Here is a 24,313-nt window from a genome sequence, read left to right as displayed (position 1 = left end):
TTTACTTATGCCCGTCGAATCCTCCTCTATCATTACGGAGGCGTTGGGGTGATTAAGTATGAGATGACGCCTAGCTTTAGCTGTTAACGCAAGGCCGTGCTGTCTATTGGAATGTAGTAAAAGTTTACTAGCCTCGTAGGTCCCGCGATTACCTTATTACCTTACCGGACTAGCATCTACCATGGTCAAAAGGAGGAACTAAGATAGGAGCAATTGGGCGAGGAGCAAGCACAAACAAGCGACGGTTCCCCTTAATCCACGTCTAATATCTTTTTATCCTTGAGGCCTATGAATTTTGTTAGTGGTCAGAGTTGAGCCGACCATGTTTCGGGAATATTTCTTGATTCTTACTTCAGCCAGGTTGTCTGAGGGCGCGGGTAAAGCCGTAGACGCGGTTTGTTCTTGCAAGATTAATTGCCAAGCTAAGAATACGAGGTTCATTCCAGATTACAGAACGGCCGAGCATGAAAGAGAATCCGAAATAGCAGTGGGTGCGGACATAAGACCAATGCATGCCGCAGATCGAATGGTCTACGCCAAACGCTGCAAAGAAAAATTGGGACTGCATTCAATGATATATCAGGTATGCTAAGGAGGGATCTTAGGGTAAGGGAGCTACGCAGTATGATATGCAAGACAGTAGCATCCTGAGCGCAATACTGGACTTTGAGCAGACATCACAGAGGTTTCCATGTCGCGTCCCATGGGGCCGCTAAACAGAACACCAGGCATACAGGCCATCATAGGCTGCGGCAAGGCTCTGAAGTCATCAGGAAGTATGGGAAGTATTGGTCTACTACGAGATCGTGGGCTCCTGCATATCCCTTTGAAGAGGAGAGTCAGTGTAACACACACCGACACCCACACACACACATGCTGTGTTTGCGGAGGGGCATTTTGTAGTAGAAGGGGGAGGGCGTTACGAATCAGAGATAGCTCGCTTTCTTGATAGTACGACAGAAAGTTGAAATCCCAAGCTACATCTATACAGAGACCGCTTTACGGAACCCTGAGCCGCGGCGACTGTTGAGAGATGTAAGCATGTTGCATTAAGATTAGTGATCAAACCTGACCTAGGCATATTGGGACAGGGTAATCACTGCTAGTATGATTAGTGAAACGGGATATTGTCGTACCATTCTTTACGATATGATTAATAAAATGATCCACCGTGGTCGATTAATCACCACATGCGATTGCTTCGAGCCTTGTGACCTAGAGGTAGTATAAAAAGGGATGATATTCGGTACCACCATGGTGTCTGGGTCCCCTCACTGAGATCGAGATTCGGCCCAATCGAGAAGCTGCAGCCCAAGAGGCCGAGAACGTTCGCTTGATATCCGACATTGTCGTCTACTCAGTCACCTCAGGTCAGCAGGAAAGCTTAGGGAGAGTCATTGTAGCCCTCGATAATAACCTAGAGATCATTGAGACCCGACAGATCCAGGTGGGGCCAATGGATCAATGGTCGATTCACGTAGTGGAGCAACCCCCTATCGGGCGCTTCAGTTTACAATCAAGAGAAGGGCACTTCCTCCTCTCTAATTCCGCTATCTCATTCCATGACGCCGCCAGCGCCGACAGAATAAGTTCTGTCCCAGACGGGATCTGCACCATGAGTGCTCGTATGTGTGCCTCGGTCACAACCCGTACGTCGACCCACACGTTCGGTATTGTCGGCTTCTCAGAATGCAGGCTATTCCAGAAAAACACGTTCATTCCGTCTATCTCCTGGGCTGTTGTTTGAATGAGGCTCTTGCCGAGGACAAAAGTGGGGTGAAAGGTGATAATGGTGAAGTGCGGATTCTGGCTGGCAAGGAAGTCCCGCGTGGCTTGGTGAGCCGAGATCTTCGAGACGCTATATTTGAACCCATGCCTGAGAGAGCCTTCTGATGACTCCATCGGGATGTATACCGGAATGACCTTCTTCGTGTTGTCTATATATCCCATTAGTCTCGGCCAATGCATCGAATGCATCTTGATAGAAATGTACTCAGCTTTCATAAATACCTCCTTTTCTCGAACAGCCGTAGGGGGGATCAACCCTAGTATCGAGGACATAACGATCACCTTCTTATTTTGAGGGAATTCCAGGGAGGAAAAGAGGATAGATTCTGTACCTTGAACGGCCGGGTCGACATAGTCGGCTTAGACGTCGAACCCGCGACCTGGCATTGGGGAGGCCAGGTAAAAAATGTGATCCACGCCGTTAAGGGCAAGCTTGAATGCATATCTGAGAGTAATATCCGGAACGATGAAAATCTCAATTTGGTTGTGAAACTTAGAGTAACGAATCCTTAGATCGGCTTCCTGCTGGGATTTGCGGATGGTCAGTCGCACCCGGTATCCAGCCTGTAAGGATAAGAGGACGACTTGTGAGCCGATAAACCCGGTTGCACCGGTAATTAGTATGAGTGGGGCAGATTGACCGAGAGATGACATGAAAAGCTTATTCTTGAATATTTTATGGTTGTGCTGCTCTAGTGGTCGAGAGTCAATGGTTTCTAGTTAATTTAGTCTTTCTGGGTTCATGGTTTTCGGCGCTTCTGCCAGTGCAAACCGTGCATTCGAACGGACGTTGTTTCTGCGCTCTCGGACTCAGGTAGGATGATCTTGTGCATGTGGGAGTGTGTGGAGGCTAGCGATGGTACACTGGGGCTGGTGTTGGAGGCGCTGGTATATGGGGGAATGTATGCTTTCTCCTCATAAGGTCGTCGCCGCTACCGTTCTCAACGCCAATGGAATACGAATCAATGAGGTCCTCTACACTATGTTTAAGTGTCGCAGGTGGTTCCTATCCCGTAGTGGGTCGTGCCAGACTATCGATGCGTAGTCCACAACCAGTTTGACGGAAGCCTGGTAAAGTTGGGAAGACATGAGAATGTTACTTATACCAGCTCTACCGGCAGCGTGATATGCTTTTGTATGGTATGAACATGCGTACAGTTAGCATTACGTCCAGCTTTAAGGCGACCACAGCTGACGGTGCCAATGTGCTTCTGCTGATCCCACAGCGGATAAAAAAGTAAATGAGCAGAATGGGGAAGCAGCTCGAGCCTCCCGTTATTACACACGGACAGTGATCGTCTTAATACCTGGTACAACATAAGAGTCGACTCTTGGAATTGATATAGTATTGGGTCGGCATGGGGTACGTTCTAGCTATAATAAAACGGACATTGTCATGACAAGCAAGGTATAAGACATCATAATAACTGAGTTACGTGGTATATGTCTGTTTTCATGAACTCTGTCAACCGTATGTGACCGCTAGTCACATAGGAGACCTTCCTATTCCGGACATCGGTATTGGTAACTACCGATCCTAGAGGATTATGCAGATTTTTCTGATATTTCCACGGTTCAAAAGTTATGTCTCTTTAGGGGATTATGTCAGAAGGGGACCCTGGAGGTCGGGGAAGGCGCCTCTTTGCAATGCAGCAGAAGAGGAAGTGTAGTGTAGTCTTTCTTGTACCGCAGCGGCAGAGGAGGTAGGCATCTTCATGATTAAACCGTTCGTGGTAAGCTTCAAAGTCTCCATGGCCCGTACGAGCAGCTAGGATCCGTGCCAGAAGCGGCCTTGGGAGCTTTAGCTCTGCAGGACATCTAGGGAAGTTGGTAATCCAGAGATCATGATAGGATTAAGGGGGCGAGGACTGCCAGTATCTTTGAAGAGCAGTTATGACATCTGCCTTTGCCTGCCGCCTTAGCGAGGCGTACGAGTGTTTGCTTAAAAGGGGAGGATCCATGGCAGCACCTTTCTTTGCGGATTGGTCAGCTGTCTCATTCTCAGGCATTTGTGTGTGATCAGGGACTCAGCAGACTCGTACAGAGCCGCCATTGGTATATGAGAATCTCTCCCGTGCCGGCCAGGTCCGGGCTAGGGCTTGGAAGGATTCGAAGATCCCTTGAGATAAGCCCGCGAAGGGTGAGAGGAGGCGTGTAGCTACCTCCAGGTTATCTAGACAGACCCAGAAGTCAGTGACAAAGCGAGCAGTATCTAGTTTAAGGGCTGCTTTAACCCCAGCTAGAGCTGCTTCAGCTTCAGCATCAAAGACCTCTTTGTTCGGTCCCAGGGAGAAGGAGGACTGTTGAAACAGCTTTCCAGATTGATATAGGGCATATCCATTACCTGCCATCCTGTTTTCCAGTTTCGAGTTTTCTGTAAAGGCCTTTATATCAGTCTGTAGGAAAGAGACATAAAACTTTTAAAATCTATCAACTGCCTGCTTCTTGGATATACCTGCAGGGACTCTGATTCGCTGTTGAGCTGTTTCGCGTTCCTCTTGTAGGAGCCAGAGGAGATTTTGCAGTGGGTTCAGTTGTTCTGATTCAGGAAGGGCTAGCACGCGGTATGCAAAACGGCTGGTCTGAAGGCCTGTTTGGATTGCTCTTTCTGCTCTCCTGCGGAGAGGGTGGTAGGGGTCAAAACGGCGAAAGCAGACTGTAGCGATAGCCGCTATATACTCTAGCTCAATCTCTGCTAGCAGAAGCCCTGACTCCCGGTAAAGTGCAGGGATTGAGGTTGTACGGTAGACTGGGAGAATCGCTCTGGCCCCGGCTAGTATTATCCGGGTTATCTTATCAAGGTGGCTCTGGACCTTGTTTGAGATTATCCTCGTATGGGGGCCAAGGCGTGAGCGGCCTGGCTACCAGGTCTCTACGCCATAGTAGACCCTACGGAATACGCAAGCCTTAACAGCTTGCTGTATAAGGTAAGGGTTAATTCCGCGCACTATATTTCCAAGGGAACGTAATGCATTCGCAACAATTATAGCTTTTGAAGCCAATTCTTTAACATGATATTTAAAGCTGAGCTTCTTGTCGAAGAGGATTCCTAGCCAGCGTAAGTACAGACGTATTATATTCTCTGAGATTGTAACAGGCCCCGCTATCACTGAAGGTGTGCGGTTAGGGTCATAATTAGCTCTGTATCACGAAAAGTGTAACAACTCATATTTATCTGGTGCAAAGGTAATTCCTTGTGCTAGACCCCAGTCCTGGGCTTCCTGCAAGGAATCTGATAGGTTCTGGGTGTTTGTCTCTAGGGATAGAGATGTTGCTAGGAAGGCTCTATCGTCCGCGTACCCGAATCTGGCCTTTAGTTTGCCCATCCAGAACAGGGGGGCCAGATAGAGCATAAGCAGGATAGGGGATATCGGCGAGCCTTGTAGTAAACTACAGGATATCTTAATTCTAGGCCCTAGTTCTTCGTCTAGTCGGATTTGAACTGTACGCCCGGTAGTAAAGGAGGTTACCCAGTGAACTAGGTTACCAGGCCAGCCTTGCGTGCGTAATCTGTATACCAGTCTGCCGGGATGGACCTCATCAAATGCGCCTTTGATATCGAAAGTTAAAAGGGAAGCTGTCTTGCCCTAGTTTAGGGCTTGCTCCACATTATGCAGCAGGCAAGTAGTAAGATCAACAGCAGAACGGAAGGGTAAGGCTCTATACTGTTAGCTAGTCAGGACTTTGTAAGAAATAGCAATTTATGCCATATTCCGTGCTATCAGGCGTTTAAGACCTTTACCTAGGACTGAGAGGAGAGCAATTGGTCTGCACGACCTGGGATTTGCCCAGTCTGTCTTATTTGGCTTTTAATTGATAGCTATAGCAGCGTGACAGAAACAGTAAGGGTAGTAGCCAGTTAATAGGCATCCTTGGTGGAGTGCTAACACTCTATCCTTGATCAGGAGCCATGCAGCCTTTAGTATGCTGGTAAAAAGTTTATTACTTCCTGGGGTTGTATTGCCTGCATGCAGAACTGCTTTTTCTACCTGCGCCAATGATATGTCCGGAAATAGTAGAGATCTAGATGGGATCGCAGGCATGTTTAGCGGTATATCTCCTGCTTCAGCAGAATTCTGGAGGAGGTTTCGGGCTAGGATATCACGTTTTTCTTGTGTACTAACTGCTGGGGGGGCAGTCAAGTTGCAAGGGGTCCTTCATTGGTGGGCTCCGGTAGGATCCTGTTGTCTTGTGCCACTTGAACATCTCAAATACCTCTTTACTTGTGGTAGTTGCATTAATTTTATTTTTTCAGAATTGCCGTTGGGCGTATCGAACTACCCGTCAGAAATCCTTTTGTGTATATAATCTCATGCGGTATTTCTGGAGTGCTTCTTTGCACTCTAGGTTCTACCACGGTTGGCCTCCCCTGAGGTCAGGATCTGAGTGCTGAGGCTTCGTACGCACTGTAGACAGCTGAAGTGATTATACTTGCAAGGCAGTCTAGCTCTTTTTCTGTTTCTGCAGTAATTGAGAGGTTGCTTGTGTTCAAGGCCAGGAGGCTGCAGAAACGGGAAAGGTCTAAAGTACTGAACTTTAGCCTTTGTGGGGTCTTGGGGTGTCGCTGACCCCAAGGTAGAGTGGTGAGAGGGCGGTGATCTGATGTAGTATCCAAATAACTTGTAACCCTAGTATTTGCTCCAGTGAGAGCAAGAGTACTAGATGCAAAGGTTAAGTCGAGGGTATTGTCTTTGTCATGTGTAGAGGTATCTATCTCGGAGATAAATACTAGATCAAGTCTGTCGAGCGTTTAATCTGTTCCTGTACGGCCCTGCTAGGTCTGATCGAGGATGAAGCAGCGGGAGCATTGTAGATATTGAAGATCAGGGTAGATTGTCCTGAGTATACAGAGATTTAGAGAAGATGAAGTCTGATAGTGCTTCTTGGTTGATAATATTAGGGCGGAACTGAGAGGACTGTATTCCTTTTTCTTTTCGGATATAGGTAAGGACTCTAGGTCGGCCGCTTACTATCCAGCTGTCAGTTGGGAAAAAACATTCGTATAAAGGATATCTTTTGGTGATCTTGCGGGTAAGATCCTTATATACATAAGGTTCTTGTATCAAGATAATTTCGATATTGTTAGAATATGCCTGGGATAAGGTAATTTCGTGAGCTGTAACGTCGCAGCCTATATTCAGCTGGAGTATTGAGATAGAATCTGTCTGATAATTCTGGAATCTTATAGTTTTTCATTCATTAGAATTTCAAACTGATTTTGTAATAGTAGTGTGGCAAAGCGTACTGCTCTAGCTGTAACTGGAAGGGAATCTGCTAGTCCTTGTTGAAGGGGAGTAACTGGGCGGGATAGAGAAATTGTGGAAAAGCTGTCGATAGTCATATCCTGATCTTGCGAGGCCTCAGGGGTTACAGGGGCTGCAGGAGGCCGGGAGCAGCATTTACTCTCAATCCGTGCCTTAGAGAGGGTTAAGGAGCAGATCTTATGGGTCTCAGTCTGCTGGGCCTTAGTAAAACGAGAACCTGGCTTGTTGGGCCGGAGAAGGCATAGGTCATAGTCTGCTGGGTGAGGGCCATGGCAGTATAAGCATTTTGGGGGACAGACATAAGGAGCTGCAGCAGTGCAGTAGTTAGTATGACCTTCTTCAGTGTGTTATGTAGAGCTGCAGAGACGGCAACGAGAGTTACGTGCGCAAGATCTAGAGTTATGTCACTTCCAGCAGCGGTTGCATTACGATATCTTAACCTTTCTGGATAAGGGTTGGGCGTTAGTGATCATGCCAAACAAAGATAGTTGTATAGGTAATTTGGCCTTGCTTTCTTCAGGGAAGTTGATAAACCAGCTTGAAGAGATTGTATCTGTATCAGAAGTACTGGCGGGCAGTTTCAGTCACATTAACTGGGGTGAGACCAGTAGCTTCAGCTATTTCAGCTAATAGTATTTTCGGGTTGACAGGGACCATAGAGTATTGACCTGCATTAAGCTGGCTGACCTTTCTTAGTATATTTGTTACCCGATAAGAAATCCAGCGGGAGCTGCACTCGATCTAGCAGATATTAAAGAAGGAAGAGATACTCCCTTTTTGTGCTTCTAAAGCTGCAAGAGTTTCAGGAGACGAGAGTAATAAGGCAAATCCAGTCTTAATAGACTGGATACCCTTGAGTACCTTATTATCGGTACCCAGATGGGAGCGGAAGCTAGTATAAATAGCGTATGCGTCTATATTTTTGACAATGTAATTCGGCGGGAGGCGTACAAAGAGGCAGGAGTCGGGCTGCTGGTTCAGAGCAGGAATTGTAGTCTTTAGCTTGGTACTGGGCTTAGGTGTGGCAGGGCCTTTGGCATTGGTTGTTTGAATAGCTGTTGCGTACGTCGACTGAGCGAGACCGGGGGAGGGGGCGAGATGGGGGAGGCGAAGGGGGGAGAGAGGCAGGGGCAGGGGCAGGGACAGGGGCGGGAGCAGGGGCAGGAGAGGGTGTAGTCAAGGTCAAGAGAATACCGCTGATATAGGCGTTAAAGTGTCGTTGGGCTATATCAGCTAGGTCGTTGCTGAGCGCGTCGAGCGCGTCTCGCTAGTGGGGAGCAAGGCCTGGCTGGCTCCGCTGTTTGTCAAGAAAGGCTGCTATCGGGCTGAATATCCTCTGGCCTTCAGTAACCCTAATAGAGGCTGCGGTAGTTGTCTCCAGTAGCGCAGCTTGTAGAGGCCTGCCTGGTTGAGGGTTGTGTGTTGCCATCACAACGATGCGTCATCTTCCTGGATGCTCTGCAGGCATTCCTACCTGAGGCGAAGCCTCGGGTAGTAAGTATATAGAGGCTCTAGATCCTCCCTCCTAGATAGCCTTTCTTCCCCATGGGAAAATTCTTTGACTACGAGTCATAAACAAACTTGTCTTTTACTAAGCTCCTTTGTAGACCGTCACAGCGCCCTCATCAAAGCGGCCTCATCCAAATAGGGAAAATCACGTTGATTCTAGAAAATCAAGTCTGTATAGGTACATATATATGAGAAAAGACAGAATTTTGATTGCGCAGAAAAGCTCCCAGTCACATAACTAATCTCTATGAGGGCTCAGGCAGGGTATGTACAAGAGACAAAAACAGGCAAGTTGGTCAACCGAGGCTTCGATGTGGCTCAACAATAATGACCGATGACAGAAAAAGCCCCCGCGATAACATCAATGCTTGTCCCGACGTGCTTGTCCCGACGTGTAAGAGATAATCATCCACATAAGACGGACTTGTCGACCCTCCTAAAGAAAATGCCGAAAGTCTATCCAGGACTCAGTGAAAAATTCCATGAAGGCCCAGCAGACGCTAACCGAAATTTCCGACGGTTCAGATCCAATTACTTGAATCGACCCTCTCGGAAAACATGGTGTTCCGCTCTCCCGCCATGTAGTATTTCCACCGCATCCCGAGATGGTCTCTCGCAAGTTCCCGAGGTTCGGACTAAAGTCACGTCTGAGGCAAAGGTGCAAAGGATGATGTGAGGCTTTCGGGGAACAAAAAAAGACGAAAACAAAAGACAGAAGAGGTGGGCTATGTCAGAAGCCAAAATGTCTGCAACACAAAGAAATCGGTCGGTTGACCACTTATAAAAAAAAAAAATACATCTTTCAACAATGCAATCCATGCAACCATTTCAAGTGATTGCTTTTGAGATAAGAGAAATGAAAAAGAAAAACGGGCAGTATGCTAAAACAAAAAGAAAAAAGTACAAAAAACCAAACCATAATACATCGCCGGGCAACTCTTGCAAACCCGGGCGAAAATGAAAAGAAAAGAAACAAAAAAACAAACCATCGTTAAGTTGCTGGAAATGCATGCAATCTTCTGCGCCGATTCATGAGTACTTTGCAAAAAAAAAAAAAAAAAAAAAAAAAAGGAAAGAAAGGAAGAATAGAGGAAAGGAAAAGCAAAACAAAACAAGAAACACGAGTCGACCACTTAAGACTTGGTCTCCTCGATCGCAGAGCCCAAGCGTTGCACCTCTTCCTTCTTCACTCGGACAGCCCACTGCTCAGGAGCGCCCTCAGCCTGGGGCACGAGGAATTGCACGCTGTTCCCAGAAACGATGTACTTGATCTGTTTCATCAAGGCAGCATTGAGGACCACCTTGCCGCTAGGGTCAGCACGCAGAAGAACACGGCCGCGCGTAGTGGTCCGGTCTTTCAAGACACGGACGTATCCCACGCCCTGGCTTTCCCAGCCGGATGGCAGCAACTTCATTCCTCGTGCACGAAGCTCAATCACGACGTCCTCGTTTTCCTCTCCAGCGCCGCCTCTGGACAAGTCAACCTGGGGAAGAGACTCTGTCGATTCACCATCCCCAGACTCTTCGGCACCTGTATCGGTGGTGACACCAGGGGTAGGTGTACGGCTAGGTACCGCAGAGCCAAAAGTGGACGAAGCGAGGAAGGACGCCGGCTTTTGAGCCGGACCCCCGAAAGAGAAGCCCGTAGCAGGCGACGTGCCGGCGGTAGAAGGGTTTGGCCCGCTGGAAGCGCCTCCGAAGAGGGTCGAGAGCGGCTTCGATGGGTCGGACGCCGTCGTTGGGGCCGTGAAATCGATCTTTGAGCCTGAGGAGACGGTCGAATCGCCAGCAAACTTGATGGGAGAGTCTCTCTTCCAGGTTTGATCGTTAGCGGGCTTCGGGGTGCCGTTGTTTGTGGCGAAAATCGATGGGGTGGCGGCGCCCGAAGTCGTGGAAGCTCCGAAAAGATTGCCGAAAGGATTGGGGGTGGCCGGCTTGGAAAATGGAGAGGCAGCTTGTTCAGGCTGGGCCTTGGTAGATTGGCCGAATGGGTTGGGAGTAGCGGCAGACGGTGCAGGCGAGTTGAACGAGGACGCATATTTAGATGAGTTGAAGAAGGTGGAAAGCTTCTTCTTCTTCTCCTCCTCCTCGCCTTGTTTCTTAGGGTTGCCGTCCTCATCGTACTGCACGCGATCGAACAAGCTGCGGCCACCGGCATTGGATTCGGTTGACCCGTTGGTCGTAGCCTTCTCGGGCTGTTTAGCCTTCTGGAGGGCCTTGGTGATATCCCCATCGTCGCTACTCTCATTGGCGGACAGTGCAGGGGTGGGGGTCTCGGCCTTTTCGCTGTTTGGGGCAAAAGAAGTTTCCTTCGGCCCTTCATCCTCTTCCGTGTCATCTGCGTCGTTTTCTTCTGCCTCCGACGGGGTCGCCGATAGATGACCAAAGATGTTGCTGGAGCTCGCGGGGGACTTGCCCTTGGCATCGAAGACCGAAGCGCCTGCACCAGAGGTGGAAGAAGCAGACTCTGCAGCTTTGTCTTCCGTGCCACTGACGTCTTCAAAAACGAAGCCCTTGCCCGGCACCATTACAGCACGCTTACCGGTACTGGACTCCAATTGCTGCCGCTTTTGGCGCTGCTTCTCGGCATCCTTACGCTCCCACTCGGCCTCATCCTCTTCGTCGGAGTCAAAGTCTTCAGCCTTCCGCTTGGCCTTCTCCTTCGCGGCGGTCTTATCTGCCTGGGCTTTGAACTGAGCAAAGAAGTTGGTTGATCCGGTCTCGAACTTAGGAGGACCGGAAGCAGCATCCGCGCTCTTGTCCCCAGACGGCTTCAAAACGAAAGGGTTGGGTGCGGCAGCGGCGTTGGTGGTTGGGGCAGCGAATGTGGGCTTGGAGATTGAAGCAGAAGAACCGAACAGCGACGAGGAAGAATTCTCGGGAGCCTTGGCCGGGGACTCAAAAGTAGCCTTTGCGGGAGACGAGGCAGACGGCGTGGGGAAGAGGGATGGCGCCTTGACAGGAGAAGCGCCCGCTGGGGTAGCAGGGGCCGCCTGAGTCGATTCGCTATCCGAAGACTTTGACTTTGAGAATGACTGGGCGAAGATATTCGCTGTCGTGGAATCCCCGTTGACACGTTTCTCGGGACGGACGTCATCGTCGTCTTCGCGATCGGGGGACTTCCTCTTGTGGCTGTTGGGGGTAGCAGCAGACGCGGGCTTAGAGGGGGTAGCGGTGGTAGGTGTGGAAGCAGTCGGGGTTGGAGTAGACGAGGTGGCGTTGGTTGGAGTCTCTGCACCACCGCTAAAAGGCGGCCTGGCTTTCTTAGAAGGCCCCTTAATAGCGCCGTTTTGGTCATCCTCGAGCTTCCGCTTAGGACTGCGTTCTCCGACCGGCGCCCCGAGAGTCGCACGCACACGCAGATAGTAAGAGACGAGCTTTTCGAAATCACCGCTGCTGGGATCCAATTTTGCGACTTCTCGCTGGAAGGAGACATTCAGCATGCGGACGCGGTAATGCATTCCCACTTCTTCCTTGGTCTCTTGGCTCAGAGTACCGGGGAGCCCGGACGGCTGCAGGTTCTCAAAGGTCGAGGTCGAGGCCTTCTTACTAGCGGGATTCGACACGGATGGCGACGAAATGGTAGTGCTGGGCTTGAACGGACTCTGAGCAGGTGCGGGAGACTGAGTCGCCGGCTCCTGGGGCTTAGGCTCGGTCGGCTTGGAGAAAAGAGACGCCTGTGGCGCGGACGAAGATGTAGATGCATTCAGGCTAGAAGCGGGGGCACCGAAGAGAGGAGTAGTAGTGGCTGGCGCCTCTGGACCGCTCGTCTGAGCGTTCCCACTAGGCGAGCTCGGCTTCTGTCCAAACAGATTGGCAAATGGGGCGGCAGGTGGCAGAGACTTCTGTTCTGTCGAGGGCGTGCTCGATGCAGCTAGTCCCGGAGTAGTAGGCTTAGGGGAGAACAAGCTTTGGAACGGATTTGGCGATGCAGGCTCCGGTTTGTCCTGTTCCTGAGCGACGGCGGGCTTAGGAGTAAACAGACTGCTGCCGGCGTTAGGAGTCTGGAACAACCCGCTGGCTGGCGCGGCAGGCGTCTCGCTCTTTGAGAAGAGGGAAGGGCCGGCAGTGGTAGAGGGGGTGAACTGGAATCCTGACTTTGGCTTTTCAAGTTCTGCCTTCTTCTCTTCGGCGCCTTTTCCTTCGGAGGCATTCGGTGTGGCCGATGAGGTAGGCGCGCCACCGAAAATATTCGAGAAAGGGGTATCTGGCTTAGCGGGTGTACCAGAGCTGAACAGAGTGGAAGTGGCCGGGGCAGTGCTTGTGGTAGAAGGAGTACTAGCGGAGGTAGACTGCGTGGCGGCGCCAAATGCTGAGGGAGTAGATGAGTTTGTTAGGGCTGCTCCGAAGAGCGGCTTTGATGGGGTTTCAGCAGTAGTTGATGGAGGAGCCCCGAACGAGGAAGTAGTCCCAGCAGCAGTGCTACCAAAGTTGGTAGAGCCTCCAAAGCTTGGCGCAGATGCACCGAATAGAGCGGGGGGCTTGGATTGAGAGGAGTTGTTTTTGGCATCGGGCGAAGTCTGCATCGACTCTCCAAAGGCAGTAGACTGAGAGAAAGGAGAGGGTTTATCCGTGCTTGATCCACCGAAGAGGTTAAGTTGAGGGGTACTGCTCGCAGCACCGTTGGCACCAAACAAATTGCTGCTGGCGGGCGCAGCTCCAGATAGACCAGAGGGTGCACTACTGGTGGGATTGCCGAAGATACCTCCGGGGGTGGTAGACTGCTGGGGGTTGTTTCCAAACAGACCTCCAGAAGGCAGAGACTGCTGGGCCTGACCGGAACTTTCCGTCGGCGGCAAATTAAACAAACTACCCTGGAAGCCGGAGAATTGACCGCCTCCGGATGAAGGCTGATTGCCACCTGAACTCATGGTAGCGAAAGGGTTATTAGTAGACGACGTTTGTCCTCCACCAGAAGAGAAATTGAAGGAGCTGCCGCCGGTTCCCGATCCAAAGGAAAAGGGCGAGCCTCCGTTCTGATTGGGTTGGCTAGAATTTGAGCTAGCGCCAGGAAAGCTTTGAGATTGTCCAAAAGTAAAGCTGCTGGAAGGTGGTTGGGGAGCAGGTGACGAAGAAGAGACGGTATTGGGACCAAGAGAGTTAAAGGCACCACTGAAAGAGGCACCTGTAGCACTTGGGGTAGAAGAGTTTGGACGACGTCTTCGAACGTCCTTGATTCTGTGAAGATGTTGTTAGAGAGGCTCAAATTGATCTGAAACAGATTCTGGCTGTGGGAAAGGTTTGGAAATGAGGGGTGGGAAAGTGGAAGATTATATGAAGAAGGGGGGGACGACAAAAGATAAGCACCTGACGCGCTCGACAATGAATGGTGGCCAGGCAGTGAAAATTTCCATGGCGACAGGAAGGAAATGCAGGTGAGTGGTGCAGACAGCAGTAAAGTTCGGGTTCTGAGGGTGATCGCAAAGGTCGGTCTACATTAACTTACTTTCGGCTTGCCAGCTGAGCGGCCGTGGCCCGCTGGGGCTTCTCTTCCGGTGTACTCGACATATTGAATGCGAATAGATTGGAATCCTTGTCCCCTTGAGGACCCTGAGCCCCTCTTTTAGACATTTATCGCACCCAAACCGCTCCGTCCGAAGCCGTCGATTGCTCTCAAGCTGACTGAGCGGTAGGTATCCAGCCCCTTCTTTTAGACCACGATATTAACAGAGCTATCCAACTCAGCTCTTTCCATCCACCAACTAGGGTCTGAAGGTTGCGCGGGGCTTCTCGCGTGAGGTCGTCCAGCGATTATCGATGATACTGGGCGATTTAACCTCCGGTTGTGACGGTCCGCAACCGATGTTGGAGGATCGAGCGATTACGGTCGCGACGTCCTAGAATCGCGCAAAAGGCGACGAAACGGTGTTCTTGATATCAGCGGAGGTTCCAAGGGATATTTACTGCCGTCTTTGCGCTGCAGGGCGATGAACACAACAGGTCACGCGCTCGTTGTGAGTATCGGAGATAGATCGCGAAAGGCGCGAGGTTAACCGCAGCAACGAGTCGACAACGGTCAATGCTCTTCAAGGGCGAAATGGCTATGACTATAGGGAGAAAGGAGATGAGGGAAGGACGGCGACGCTTTGTGTTTGAGAAATAAAGGGGAGGAGGGTCCCTTTCGATGCGCTCTTGCCGTGCCAGGGGGGGGTGGAGGGATAGGAGATGTTCAAACGGAGCTGCTTTTTTTTGGCCTTCCACCGTTTGGCTCGCGACTTTTTTTTTCTTCGGCGGCGGAAGGGCGAAAGGCTCAGCTGGCAGAAAATACGCTCACGTGATGCCGGCCAGGCGCTGCTTGGCGGTTCTCCGCGTTGTGGACGCAGAGAAGCGTCAGAGTCACTCGAAAGAAGGAGAGTTGACACGGTGCAGGGTGCATGCGCATCTACGGTGCCAACTGAACTTGCGCGAAGATGGTCCTCAAAACACTTCGCACCCACGCCAGAGGGACGACCCTCTTCTTCTAATATACCTACCTGCCTGCCTTTACCCGGCCCTGACGACACGGAACGGTATTTTCCACCGACGGAGAGCACCGTGGGGCAAGAGCGCCGTAACGTCTTACCTTACACCTTGTTTCCATGGCAAAAGGAATCACTAATGCGGGCGACGAATATGACGTCTTGAATGCCGCCGATCTGCAGCAACCGCCTGGAAGATAAGAGGGATCGAGGCTGGAGAGAAGAGCCGATAAATTTTTTCGATATGCAACGTGTATGATAGGTTATAATTTAGATACTATTCCAACTTCGGAATCATCAGTTTCTTTGTTGTTTGTTTGAGTTATCGGACGGTTACCCCCTGAGATATATATTCGGCCGCGATGTGACAAAGGGAAACACCCACGGACTGGGGATAAGATCTCTACGGCCTCAAGTCCAGAAATAAGATTCATCGCAAACTTCAATATGCCGGTTGCTGTTTAATCCGCATACATAATGGGTACTGGCTGGGAATCTACGCATACATCGGGGGATTATCCGGTAAATAAACCGGATAACGTGGCACATCGCGAAAGACAGGATTTTGGCGAGGATTTCGTGGGCAAATGCACAGCAAAATCAAAATCGTGACATAATATGGAACCGAGGAAAATATTTAAACGAATACAAATAACAGGGTATCTATAGCTTGGCCTTGCCTTGGGCCTTCTTCATGATGGGTTCCATCTTCGTTGCCTTCATAATGTTGCCCTTGATCTTGAGCTTGCCTCCCATGAAAAGTCGCTGGGCGTTGGCCTTGCCCGAAACCAGCGAAGCGAAGTCTTCGTCAGACAGCGAAAGGGTCACTGTCGGATATCGCCGAGAATCAGCACGGAACCGTAAATCTCCATGGGACACGTTAAGCCGAGAGGACCGGATGTACTAACCGTCGGCCTTTCCACCGGGAGGAGCAGCGCCCTTGCCCACGGCCCCGTTCTCCTTGAGGTCCAAGTACCAGCTGTCTTCCTCTCCCTTCGAGTTCTTGAGGTTGAAAGCGACGACGGCCTTGGCCTTGTTGACGGCGTCTTTGCGCTCGGCAGCGTCACCCTGGAGGGTGGAGTGGATCACGTCGAAGGCGGCGGACGAAGGGAAAGCGGCTGAGGTAGCGAGATAAGTTGAGTGTCAGCTAGAGTCTCGGAAAGCAGAGAGGGGTTGTATCGCATGTAGGCGACCGGTGGGATTGACGAGAGGACAGACATACCATTTTTGAGAGCCATGGTTGATATAAATAATATGGGTTGCGGAATAGACTGGGGGGGTGATGATACGTCGAGTAGGAGTCAAAGGAGTAAGAGTAAGAGTAAGAGTAAGATGCAAGGTTCGATGACGGAGAAGTCGGAGGATGACAGATGTTAAATAAGAAGAGTAGAGGATATCCGGGGTTCGACCACCGGCCCAAGGAAGCTACCCCGGAGTGTTCGGGGCATGTGAACGGGGGAGGCGGTCGGGCGGCATTTGGACCGAGGCTGCCGCGGGCGCTCCTGTGATCAGGAAAGCTTCGTTGAGATCTACACAGTACACAGTAAGCTCTCTACTTGCCCCCTTCCACGGACTCGAACGGAGCATCTACCGTGCATGGAATCGACGACCCCATAAATGCCTGTCTATCCTCTCCCAATGCGGTAAGCATTGCGCACCATGTCCGCCATCGATGCCACATGGATCAGGCTGGGCCTCGTTTCCCGGCCGGAGGAGTTCACCTGAAGGACATACCATGCGAGGGTTCCTTGAATGTGGCTACTCCGGAGAAAATGCTAGAAATTACACCTTGCAGGCCTGTGACGTTAAGCTGGCAATCTTTCTCGCAGCCAGGCCGCCCGAGGCCCTTTTTCTCTGTGTGGACATGCTTCGTCAATGTAGCTATTAAACTATGTACAGAGTAGAAAATTTACTTCTGTCATTTTGGTACTTCCTATAATCACTTTTGCGCAAATGTCTCCTTATGTGACTTGCAAGTAGAATGGTATTAACACCACCGGCCTCCCCTTGAACTATATAAAGCCAGCATGTCTTCTATAACCAAATAGTGCTTTATTTTTGAACCACCTCCACTGGTGGATGCAGCGAAGCCTACACTATACAAAGTGAAGAACTGGCTTTGATTTTCATGCTATAGTAGAGGAGTTCCACTAGAGGCCCCTCCTTCATCTATCAGCTTTACAGATTCCTAACCGGCCTTTTCAATAATATAAATATCTTATGCGTCTGCAACTGAGTTTGACTTTTCTACGATCTTCAGTGAAACAGATATGATCCAAATCTAACTGCCGGTGTGGGGTGAGTTGTATAGAGGGGAATCTTGCCCTGCCGGTAGCGTCCATTAAAAGAAATCAATATTAACAGATATCTGTACATAGAGAGAAAACAGAGCGAATTGGAACATTCCAGTCCGAGATCAGGATATATCAGGTAAAGTTGTATCGCAGAGGGATCAAGTTGATACATAAGGCGGCAGGCAGCGTTTTGATGACAGATCAGGTTGCCACCCCGTGACTTTCGGGATCACTGATTTTCCCCTGCAGCGACTTTTCTACTTTTCTACCAGTCTACAACAGAGTCAATCAATCAATCAATCAATCAAGCGAAGCTGCAGCCTCCCATTCATCCCTCGTCCCCTCTTCCCCCTTTTATTTTCTTTTGTTTTCGTTGTGCTTCTTTCCTTTGATTATTCTTTGTAATGACCGAAATCTTTTCTGGTTCCTCTTCTTGACGTTCTTCCGTCATCCTTTCTTAACTTCGGACTTTGCTCCGCCAAGAGCGATCGTCAACACGACTAATTATCAGTTACTTGAGAGTTTCGACGCGGACTTTCATTTACGGCTGTGGACATCGGTCCAGTTCGCGTCTATTTCTGGCTAGACGTGGGGCCTTTCATCTTTCGCAGGCCGAGCCCTTACAAAGTTCTAGGTTTGTGCAAAACCACCCGTTGCCGGACTTAAGTTATGGCGTCTTCGACAAACGACGCGTCCATCGAGGATGTCTTGGATGATCTGCAATTGAATCAGGTCATTCTGGAAAGTCTAGACCAAGAACGGCCTGATGCGGTCGTTGAGAGACAGGAGATTCTAGACACCATTAAAGACCTTGAAGCGCGTCTAGCGGCACTCCGCGGTGATCCTCCCGCAAGTTTTCAGAGTCAACCTTCTTCTCATGGCCCCGCAGATCATACAGATGTAACTCGGCCCCAATTAGATGACCGGTCTGACGCATCTGCCTCATGGTCATTTCAATCAAATTATCCGCGAGATTCGCCTCTTTTCGTGGCACCCTCAAATATGCGGAAGCGTCAGCGTAATGAAGACGTGGTCGATGAGCATGAAGACGGCGATGAAGATGCCGAAACAGATTACACAGATGATCTTGAACTGCCGGCCAAGCGTGTGCGAACAAGCCGACCATCGGATAACTCCAGTTACATTGACCGGTCGAGCCCCAGCATGCCGACAGATGACGGTGCTGACGAGCTGCAAAAACTTCTCGGTTTGGACAGTCGGGATACCCTCTTACGTCTCCAGGAGGATCAGCGCAAGGCTGAACAATGGCTTGAGATTCGCAAGGAACAGGAGCGACGAGATGAAGAGTTTGCCCGTAGGCTCAACGAAGGCTTTCACGAGCCTCACCGGCCGTCACCACCCGTGATCAGTGCTCATCATGGCATAATCTCTACTTTTCCTGGCCCATCCCTTTCAGCCGAGGGGAGGGGCGATCAATGGTCATCATATCGTGATCCCAGTCATGATCCCAGTCATGATCCCAGTCGCCCGAAATTCCGAGCCCCGTTACTCCCGGACAGAAGTCGCACCGGATCCGAACGCTACCCCGTCCCTATAGCTCAAGACAGCGATGATAGCGACCTCGCAGAAATCACTGAAGGCGATTTCCAGCGTCACACACGTAGCCCATCGACACATTACACTGACGGCATACACAGCCATCCTTGGATGCCCAGGCGTCCAGAAGCAGACCGATTCGAAAGCCTACCACCTGGCGGTTTCGGTGTGTCTGGTCCAGTGTACGGGCCAAGTGTGTTCCAAAACACTCTGGCAAGGCTTAATGCAGGAAAGCAGCTGTTTGAACAGGCAGGGAGATCCTTATTCGGTTCAGATTCTAGTCCGTTTTCATCACATCGTGGGCCAGGAATGCCGTTCCCTGATCATGGAGGTCCAGAATATCCCTATTACGATATGTTTCCTGATCTCTACGGACAGGGGGAGGATCCCCAAAAAATCAACGATGATATCAAGCAATTGCTTGAAACCATCAGACCCGATTCCGATATCTCGAAGGAAAATCGGGAAGGCACCCCTGAAGCCCTGAAACTTAATTTGCTGGAGCACCAGAAGCTAGGGCTGGCGTGGATGAAATCTTTGGAGGAACAGGAGCAGAAAGGCGGCATTCTTGCAGATGATATGGGACTGGGAAAGACAATCCAAGCCATCGCGCTTATGGTCGCCCGACCTCCTGAAGACCCGGAAAGAAAACCAACACTCATCATTGCTCCGGTCGCATTGATGCAGCAATGGAAGCGAGAAATCCACAGAGTTCTAAAGCCCGGCCAACACCAGCTGAGTGTCTACGTATTGCATGGCGACAAACGAGCAGTGGGCTTCAGGGACCTGAGAGACTATGATGTGGTTCTTACCACTTTCGGTACCCTGTCCTCTGAATTGAAGCGCAGGGAAAAGTATGATGAACTCCACGGACATGAACCGACCGAGTCCAGAGAGCTTCTCAAATCTATGCCATGTCTTGGTCCAAGCAGCAAATGGTATCGTGTCATCATAGACGAAGCCCAGTGCATCAAAAATCGGAATACAAAGGCTGCGATAGCGTGTTGCCGTCTTGACTCGATTTACCGCTGGTGCATGAGCGGGACTCCGATGATGAACAGCGTTCAGGAGCTGCATTCTCTGTTGAAGTTTTTGCGCATTCGACCTTACGGTAACCTAGAAAGATTCAATCATGTAAGTACACTCGCTCTTCCTATCCTATCACCAATCGAATGTCTAACAAACCTTGTTCTCAGGACTTTACGCGCCCGTTGAAGTCTGGTAGTGCTAGTGCGCAGGAAAAAGCGATGAAACAGCTGCAGGTGTTGCTCAAGGCGGTTCTTTTGAGACGAACAAAAGAATCTAAGATCGACGGCAAACCCATTCTTCAACTCCCACGGAGGGTGTCTGAAAAGGTGCATGCTGTTTTCAGTGACGATGAACAGGAATTGTATTCGGCACTTGAAGCGCAGACTCAACTCCAGTTCAACAAATACCTTGAAGCTGGCACTGTTGGACGCAATTACTCCAACATCCTGGTCTTGCTCCTCCGACTTCGACAAGCTTGTTGCCACCCCCACCTGATTAAAGACTATAGCGTCAAGCTCAATGCGAACACAGATGAGCTGGATCTCGTTGAGAATGCGAAAGCTTTTGGCAACGAAGTTGTCATTCGTCTGAAAGGAAACAGTGACCTCGAATGTCCCATCTGCATTGACGCCGTTGATAATCCGATCATTTTCTTCCCCTGTGGCCATAGCACCTGCGCTGAGTGTTTCTCAAGGATTTCAGACCCAGAGCTGTCCGTGAGGCAAGGCCACGATGGCAGTGTCGATGTTAAGTGCCCAAATTGCCGTGGCAAGGTTGATCCTAAAAAGATCACCGATCATATGTCGTTCAAGAAAGTTCACTTCCCCGACGAGTCCAGCGAGTCCGCAGCGTTGGAACTGCCCAAACCCGCTGAAGCAGACGAGGACGACAGTGATGACAGCGACCAAGACAGCTTGTCCCGATTCATCGTGAGTGACGACGAAAATAACAAGACCGCTCAGTCGTCGAAACGTAAGAAGAAAGGGAAAATGCCCCAAAAAATCAAGAAGACCCTTGCGGATCTAAAGAGGGAAGCTTCGAAAAATCAAAAATCCAAGCGCAAATATCTCCGTCGCCTGGACAAAACATGGATATCCAGCGCCAAGATCGATAAAGTCATGGACATCTTACGCGATGTTCAGCTCGGCGAAGCAAAGGAGAAAACCATTATCTTCAGCCAATTTACTGCGTTGCTTGACTTGCTGGAGGTTCCGATCATGCGCAGCGGATGGGGCTACCGACGCTACGATGGCAGTATGAAACCTGCGGACCGGAACTCGGCGGTGCTCGATTTCACCGACAATCCTGACTGCAGGATTATGTTGGTGTCCTTGAAGGCTGGTAATGCTGGACTGAACCTTGTCGCTGCATCTCAAGTTATAATCTTCGATCCGTTCTGGAACCCGTACATTGAGGAGCAGGCGATTGACCGTGCTCATCGAATCGGACAGTTGAGGGAAGTCCATGTCCATCGAATTTTGGTAGAGAAAACCGTCGAGGATCGCATCCTCGAACTGCAGGACAAGAAGCGAGAAATCATCGAAGGCGCCCTAGACGAAAATGCCTCGAAGAGCATTTCTCGTTTGGGAACCAGAGAACTGGCCTACTTGTTTGTAAGTCTTCCGATCACACCCCACGCATAGACATAACGGTGCTAACTTTCTTGTTCAGGGTGTCCATTAAACATCTCCCCCCTAATCATATCACGACACGGCGTTGGTGGATTTCTGCAGCTCTATCGATTGCGTTGAATCCATTTCAAATGAAACCAAGATACCCCCATAATCTGTCTGTTCTTCTGCCCCGGCTATGTTACGAAATGCATCCGTTTTCCTGTATTTGTTTAATTTCTTCTCTCGATTGACATAGACCAGGACACTGGCATTGAGAGCATCAAAAATCGATTCCTTCGAGAACCTTTCCTTTTCATGATTCTGCTTGCACTTCAAGCCCCTCGTCCCTTAATGTCTCTTTAGATAGACAGTTGGCTAGGTTTTTGAGGAATCTGAGTTATTTCGGTTACACTTGCTTTCCATTACAATTTATTCTATTCTAGAGATTGATTGATTGTCTTGTTTTCAAGTTCTTTCTCTCTTTGTTTTGTCTCCATCACTAAATTGATTTCTTTTGAAAGATTCTTCACCTCGATCAATCATCTCTCCGTAGCTATACAGTGCTTGTCCACTAAACACGTAAGAAAATAGATCACTCGTCCGCGGACCCCGCAGGAGCCCACTCCGGATTTCGGATTTCGGCCGTCAAGCACGCACACGGTCAGCCAGTTCACCTTCTTATCCCTTTGTGCCCTGAGAATCTCCGCAAAATCACCTCTCAAGGAACCGATTTCTTCTCAAAATGAGTACGATTTCAATCGATATGCACGTAGCACAGATCAAGCGTATTGTGGCAATTCCCACCTCTCCAAGCAGTGCAATAGCTGACTCTCTAGAGCGAAGAAACCAAGCATCTCTATCGCGAACGTCTTGCAACGGCCCCTTGGGTTGGATTCGATCTCGATAATACCTTACACGAATTTAGATACGCCTCGGCGTGTGCATGCAATACTGTCTTCGAGACTATTTCGGAGCGGCATGGAATATCAACGACGTTTCTCCAAGACCGATATGTCGTGATCTTGCAAGAGATGACATCGAATGCTTTTTCTGATGGCAGGTCTTCTTATGACTATCGTCGAGGGAGGTTTGTGGCTCTGTTGGATTCGTTTAAGATTGGAATCGATTTGGAATTCGTGAATGAGCTTTTGACGCGATATGAATCGTCCCTTGAGGCGGCGTTGACGCTGAAAGATGGTGCGGTTAGTCTGCTGAGTGATTTGAAACGCCGGGGTAAGAATATTGTGGTCATTACGGAGGGTCCGCAGGATAGTCAGGAATGGACGATTGAGAAGCTGGGCATTGCAAAGTATATTGACTACCTCGCGACGACTAACCGGTTCAAAACAACTAAGACGACGGGCTTGTTCGACCGCGTTCTGAAGCACTTGGGTATCTCGCCTGACGATATCGTGTATATTGGTGATAATATGGATCGGGATATCGTACCTGCTGTCGAAGAAGGTATTCTTTGTATCTACTTGGGAGGCACGCAGAGCGGTTGGATCGGCGATGGCCACTTCCGGGTCAGCGAACTCGCTGAAATCCAGAAGTTGCTGGAAGACTAAACGGTAGTTTAGATCGACGATATTTGGGAAATTGGTGGCTTTCTCCTAGTTAAAGCGTGCGCACGCTGCCGTAACCTTAACATCTTTGTACAGTGGCTCTGAGGGTCATTCTCATAGGAAGGAAGGGGATTCTGGGTTTATTTCTAACTCCCCAGGTGCCGCATTGGTACTGTAGATGCTGGAAGACAGCAGAGCTAGCTTGACCTGTTTCCTAGAGCTATTTCTTGTCTCAGCACCTTTTGCGGCGAAAGATGATGTGGTCCGCGCGGTGAATGACTCTGAAATTTGGGGCTATATCTTTCCATTGGCTTGCTTGCATGCACTCATAGCAAAACCTCAACTGCGGCCCTGGCACTTCAAGATCCGAAGCCATCCTAGGTAGTGTATATGAGCGCCTCTGTTTGGGGGGGGTTTAGACTGGAAATGGTTTAGTAGGTATCCGTTTCTTCATAAAACAACCCACCATTCATTCCACTTCTTTGAGGCAATCCTTTGCAGTCCACGAAAGGGAGCATTTCTTCCAAAGAAATCTCTCTGTCAGGAGATATTACGGTTGTAATATGGTACGTATAGTGGCCTAGGTAACCAGGTACCTGGTCCTACATAGTTATACGACCTGCTTGTAGTTACCCGAATGACATCATGACGTCACCCACAATGTCTATTGTTGCGTTGTGCGGTTCTTGGATTTTCCATGGGATCGATCTTCATTGGTGATCAAATGGGGGTTCTGTGTATCGAGCCTCTCTCTCTTTGTTTTATTTTATTTGTTTATTTTTGACCCCTTGCAGATTTGGTGTCACGGATGGGTATGTACGTATGTAAGGTGGTTTGTGGATGCGAGTTACTGAGTTTTAGGCATTTTGGTTTCACGGTTAGGTAGATAGAAAGGCATTTTTGGTTTCGCTTTTCCAATCGACTATTGCTAGAGTCGTGGGTCACATTGCTTTTTTTGGGTGATTAATTGGATCGCCTCGCGAGAGAGGGCAGGGAAGAAAAAAAAAAGGTGAAGAGAAAAAAAAAAGAACTTTGAAGATAAAAGGAGTCTAGACTACTATTTGTAATATTGCAAACGCATAATCATGCCGACCGTTTCTCGGGCCTTTCCACCGACCGCTATTCGTTGTATCGTAATTGGAGACTTTGCATAACGAAACAAACACTTGCAGGGAAAAGGGAGATCCTCTGCCATGGTTGCGCAATGACCGATGGATCGCTTTTCCCCTATCCCAT

The 24,313-nt window shown here is 49.7% G+C and overlaps 4 protein-coding genes across 4 annotated transcripts; 1 reads left to right on the top strand and 3 right to left on the bottom strand.

Moving 5' to 3' along the window:
• Nucleotides 1-3,815: 3,815 nt before the first annotated feature.
• On the bottom strand, nucleotides 3,816-5,141 carry KD926_008558 (ribonuclease H family protein; the record flags this gene model as incomplete). The annotated part of the gene is made up of 3 exons (XM_053101295.1): nucleotides 3,816-4,162; nucleotides 4,244-4,551; nucleotides 5,089-5,141. The coding sequence occupies 3 exons, from the start codon at nucleotides 5,139-5,141 to the stop codon at nucleotides 3,816-3,818; spliced, it is 708 nt and encodes a 235-aa protein (XP_052955095.1).
• Nucleotides 5,142-9,694: 4,553 nt separating this feature from the next.
• On the bottom strand, nucleotides 9,695-14,069 carry KD926_008557 (RanBP1 domain protein; the record flags this gene model as incomplete). The annotated part of the gene is made up of 2 exons (XM_053101294.1): nucleotides 9,695-13,739; nucleotides 14,008-14,069. 2 exons carry the CDS (start codon nucleotides 14,067-14,069, stop codon nucleotides 9,695-9,697), a joined length of 4,107 nt encoding a protein of 1,368 aa, XP_052955094.1.
• A 1,613-nt stretch (nucleotides 14,070-15,682) lies between these two features.
• KD926_008556 (SCP2 sterol-binding domain-containing protein) lies at nucleotides 15,683-16,257 on the bottom strand (the record flags this gene model as incomplete). Its single annotated transcript, XM_053101292.1, has 3 exons — nucleotides 15,683-15,846; nucleotides 15,928-16,137; nucleotides 16,242-16,257. 3 exons carry the CDS (start codon nucleotides 16,255-16,257, stop codon nucleotides 15,683-15,685), a joined length of 390 nt encoding a protein of 129 aa, XP_052955093.1.
• Nucleotides 16,258-17,982: 1,725 nt separating this feature from the next.
• On the top strand, nucleotides 17,983-23,080 carry KD926_008555 (P-loop containing nucleoside triphosphate hydrolase protein; the record flags this gene model as incomplete). The annotated part of the gene is made up of 3 exons (XM_053101291.1): nucleotides 17,983-20,004; nucleotides 20,067-21,512; nucleotides 22,349-23,080. The coding sequence occupies 3 exons, from the start codon at nucleotides 17,983-17,985 to the stop codon at nucleotides 23,078-23,080; spliced, it is 4,200 nt and encodes a 1,399-aa protein (XP_052955092.1).
• Between the last annotated feature and the right edge of the window lie 1,233 nt (nucleotides 23,081-24,313).

Source organism: Aspergillus affinis (genome assembly GCF_023601865.1).
Source record: "Aspergillus affinis strain CMG 70 chromosome Unknown NODE_57_length_199529_cov_86_754292, whole genome shotgun sequence".
NCBI lineage: Eukaryota > Fungi > Ascomycota > Eurotiomycetes > Eurotiales > Aspergillaceae > Aspergillus > Aspergillus affinis.
The sequence above is the reverse complement of the archived record's forward strand: the minus strand, read 5'-3'. Positions and strand labels throughout refer to the sequence as shown.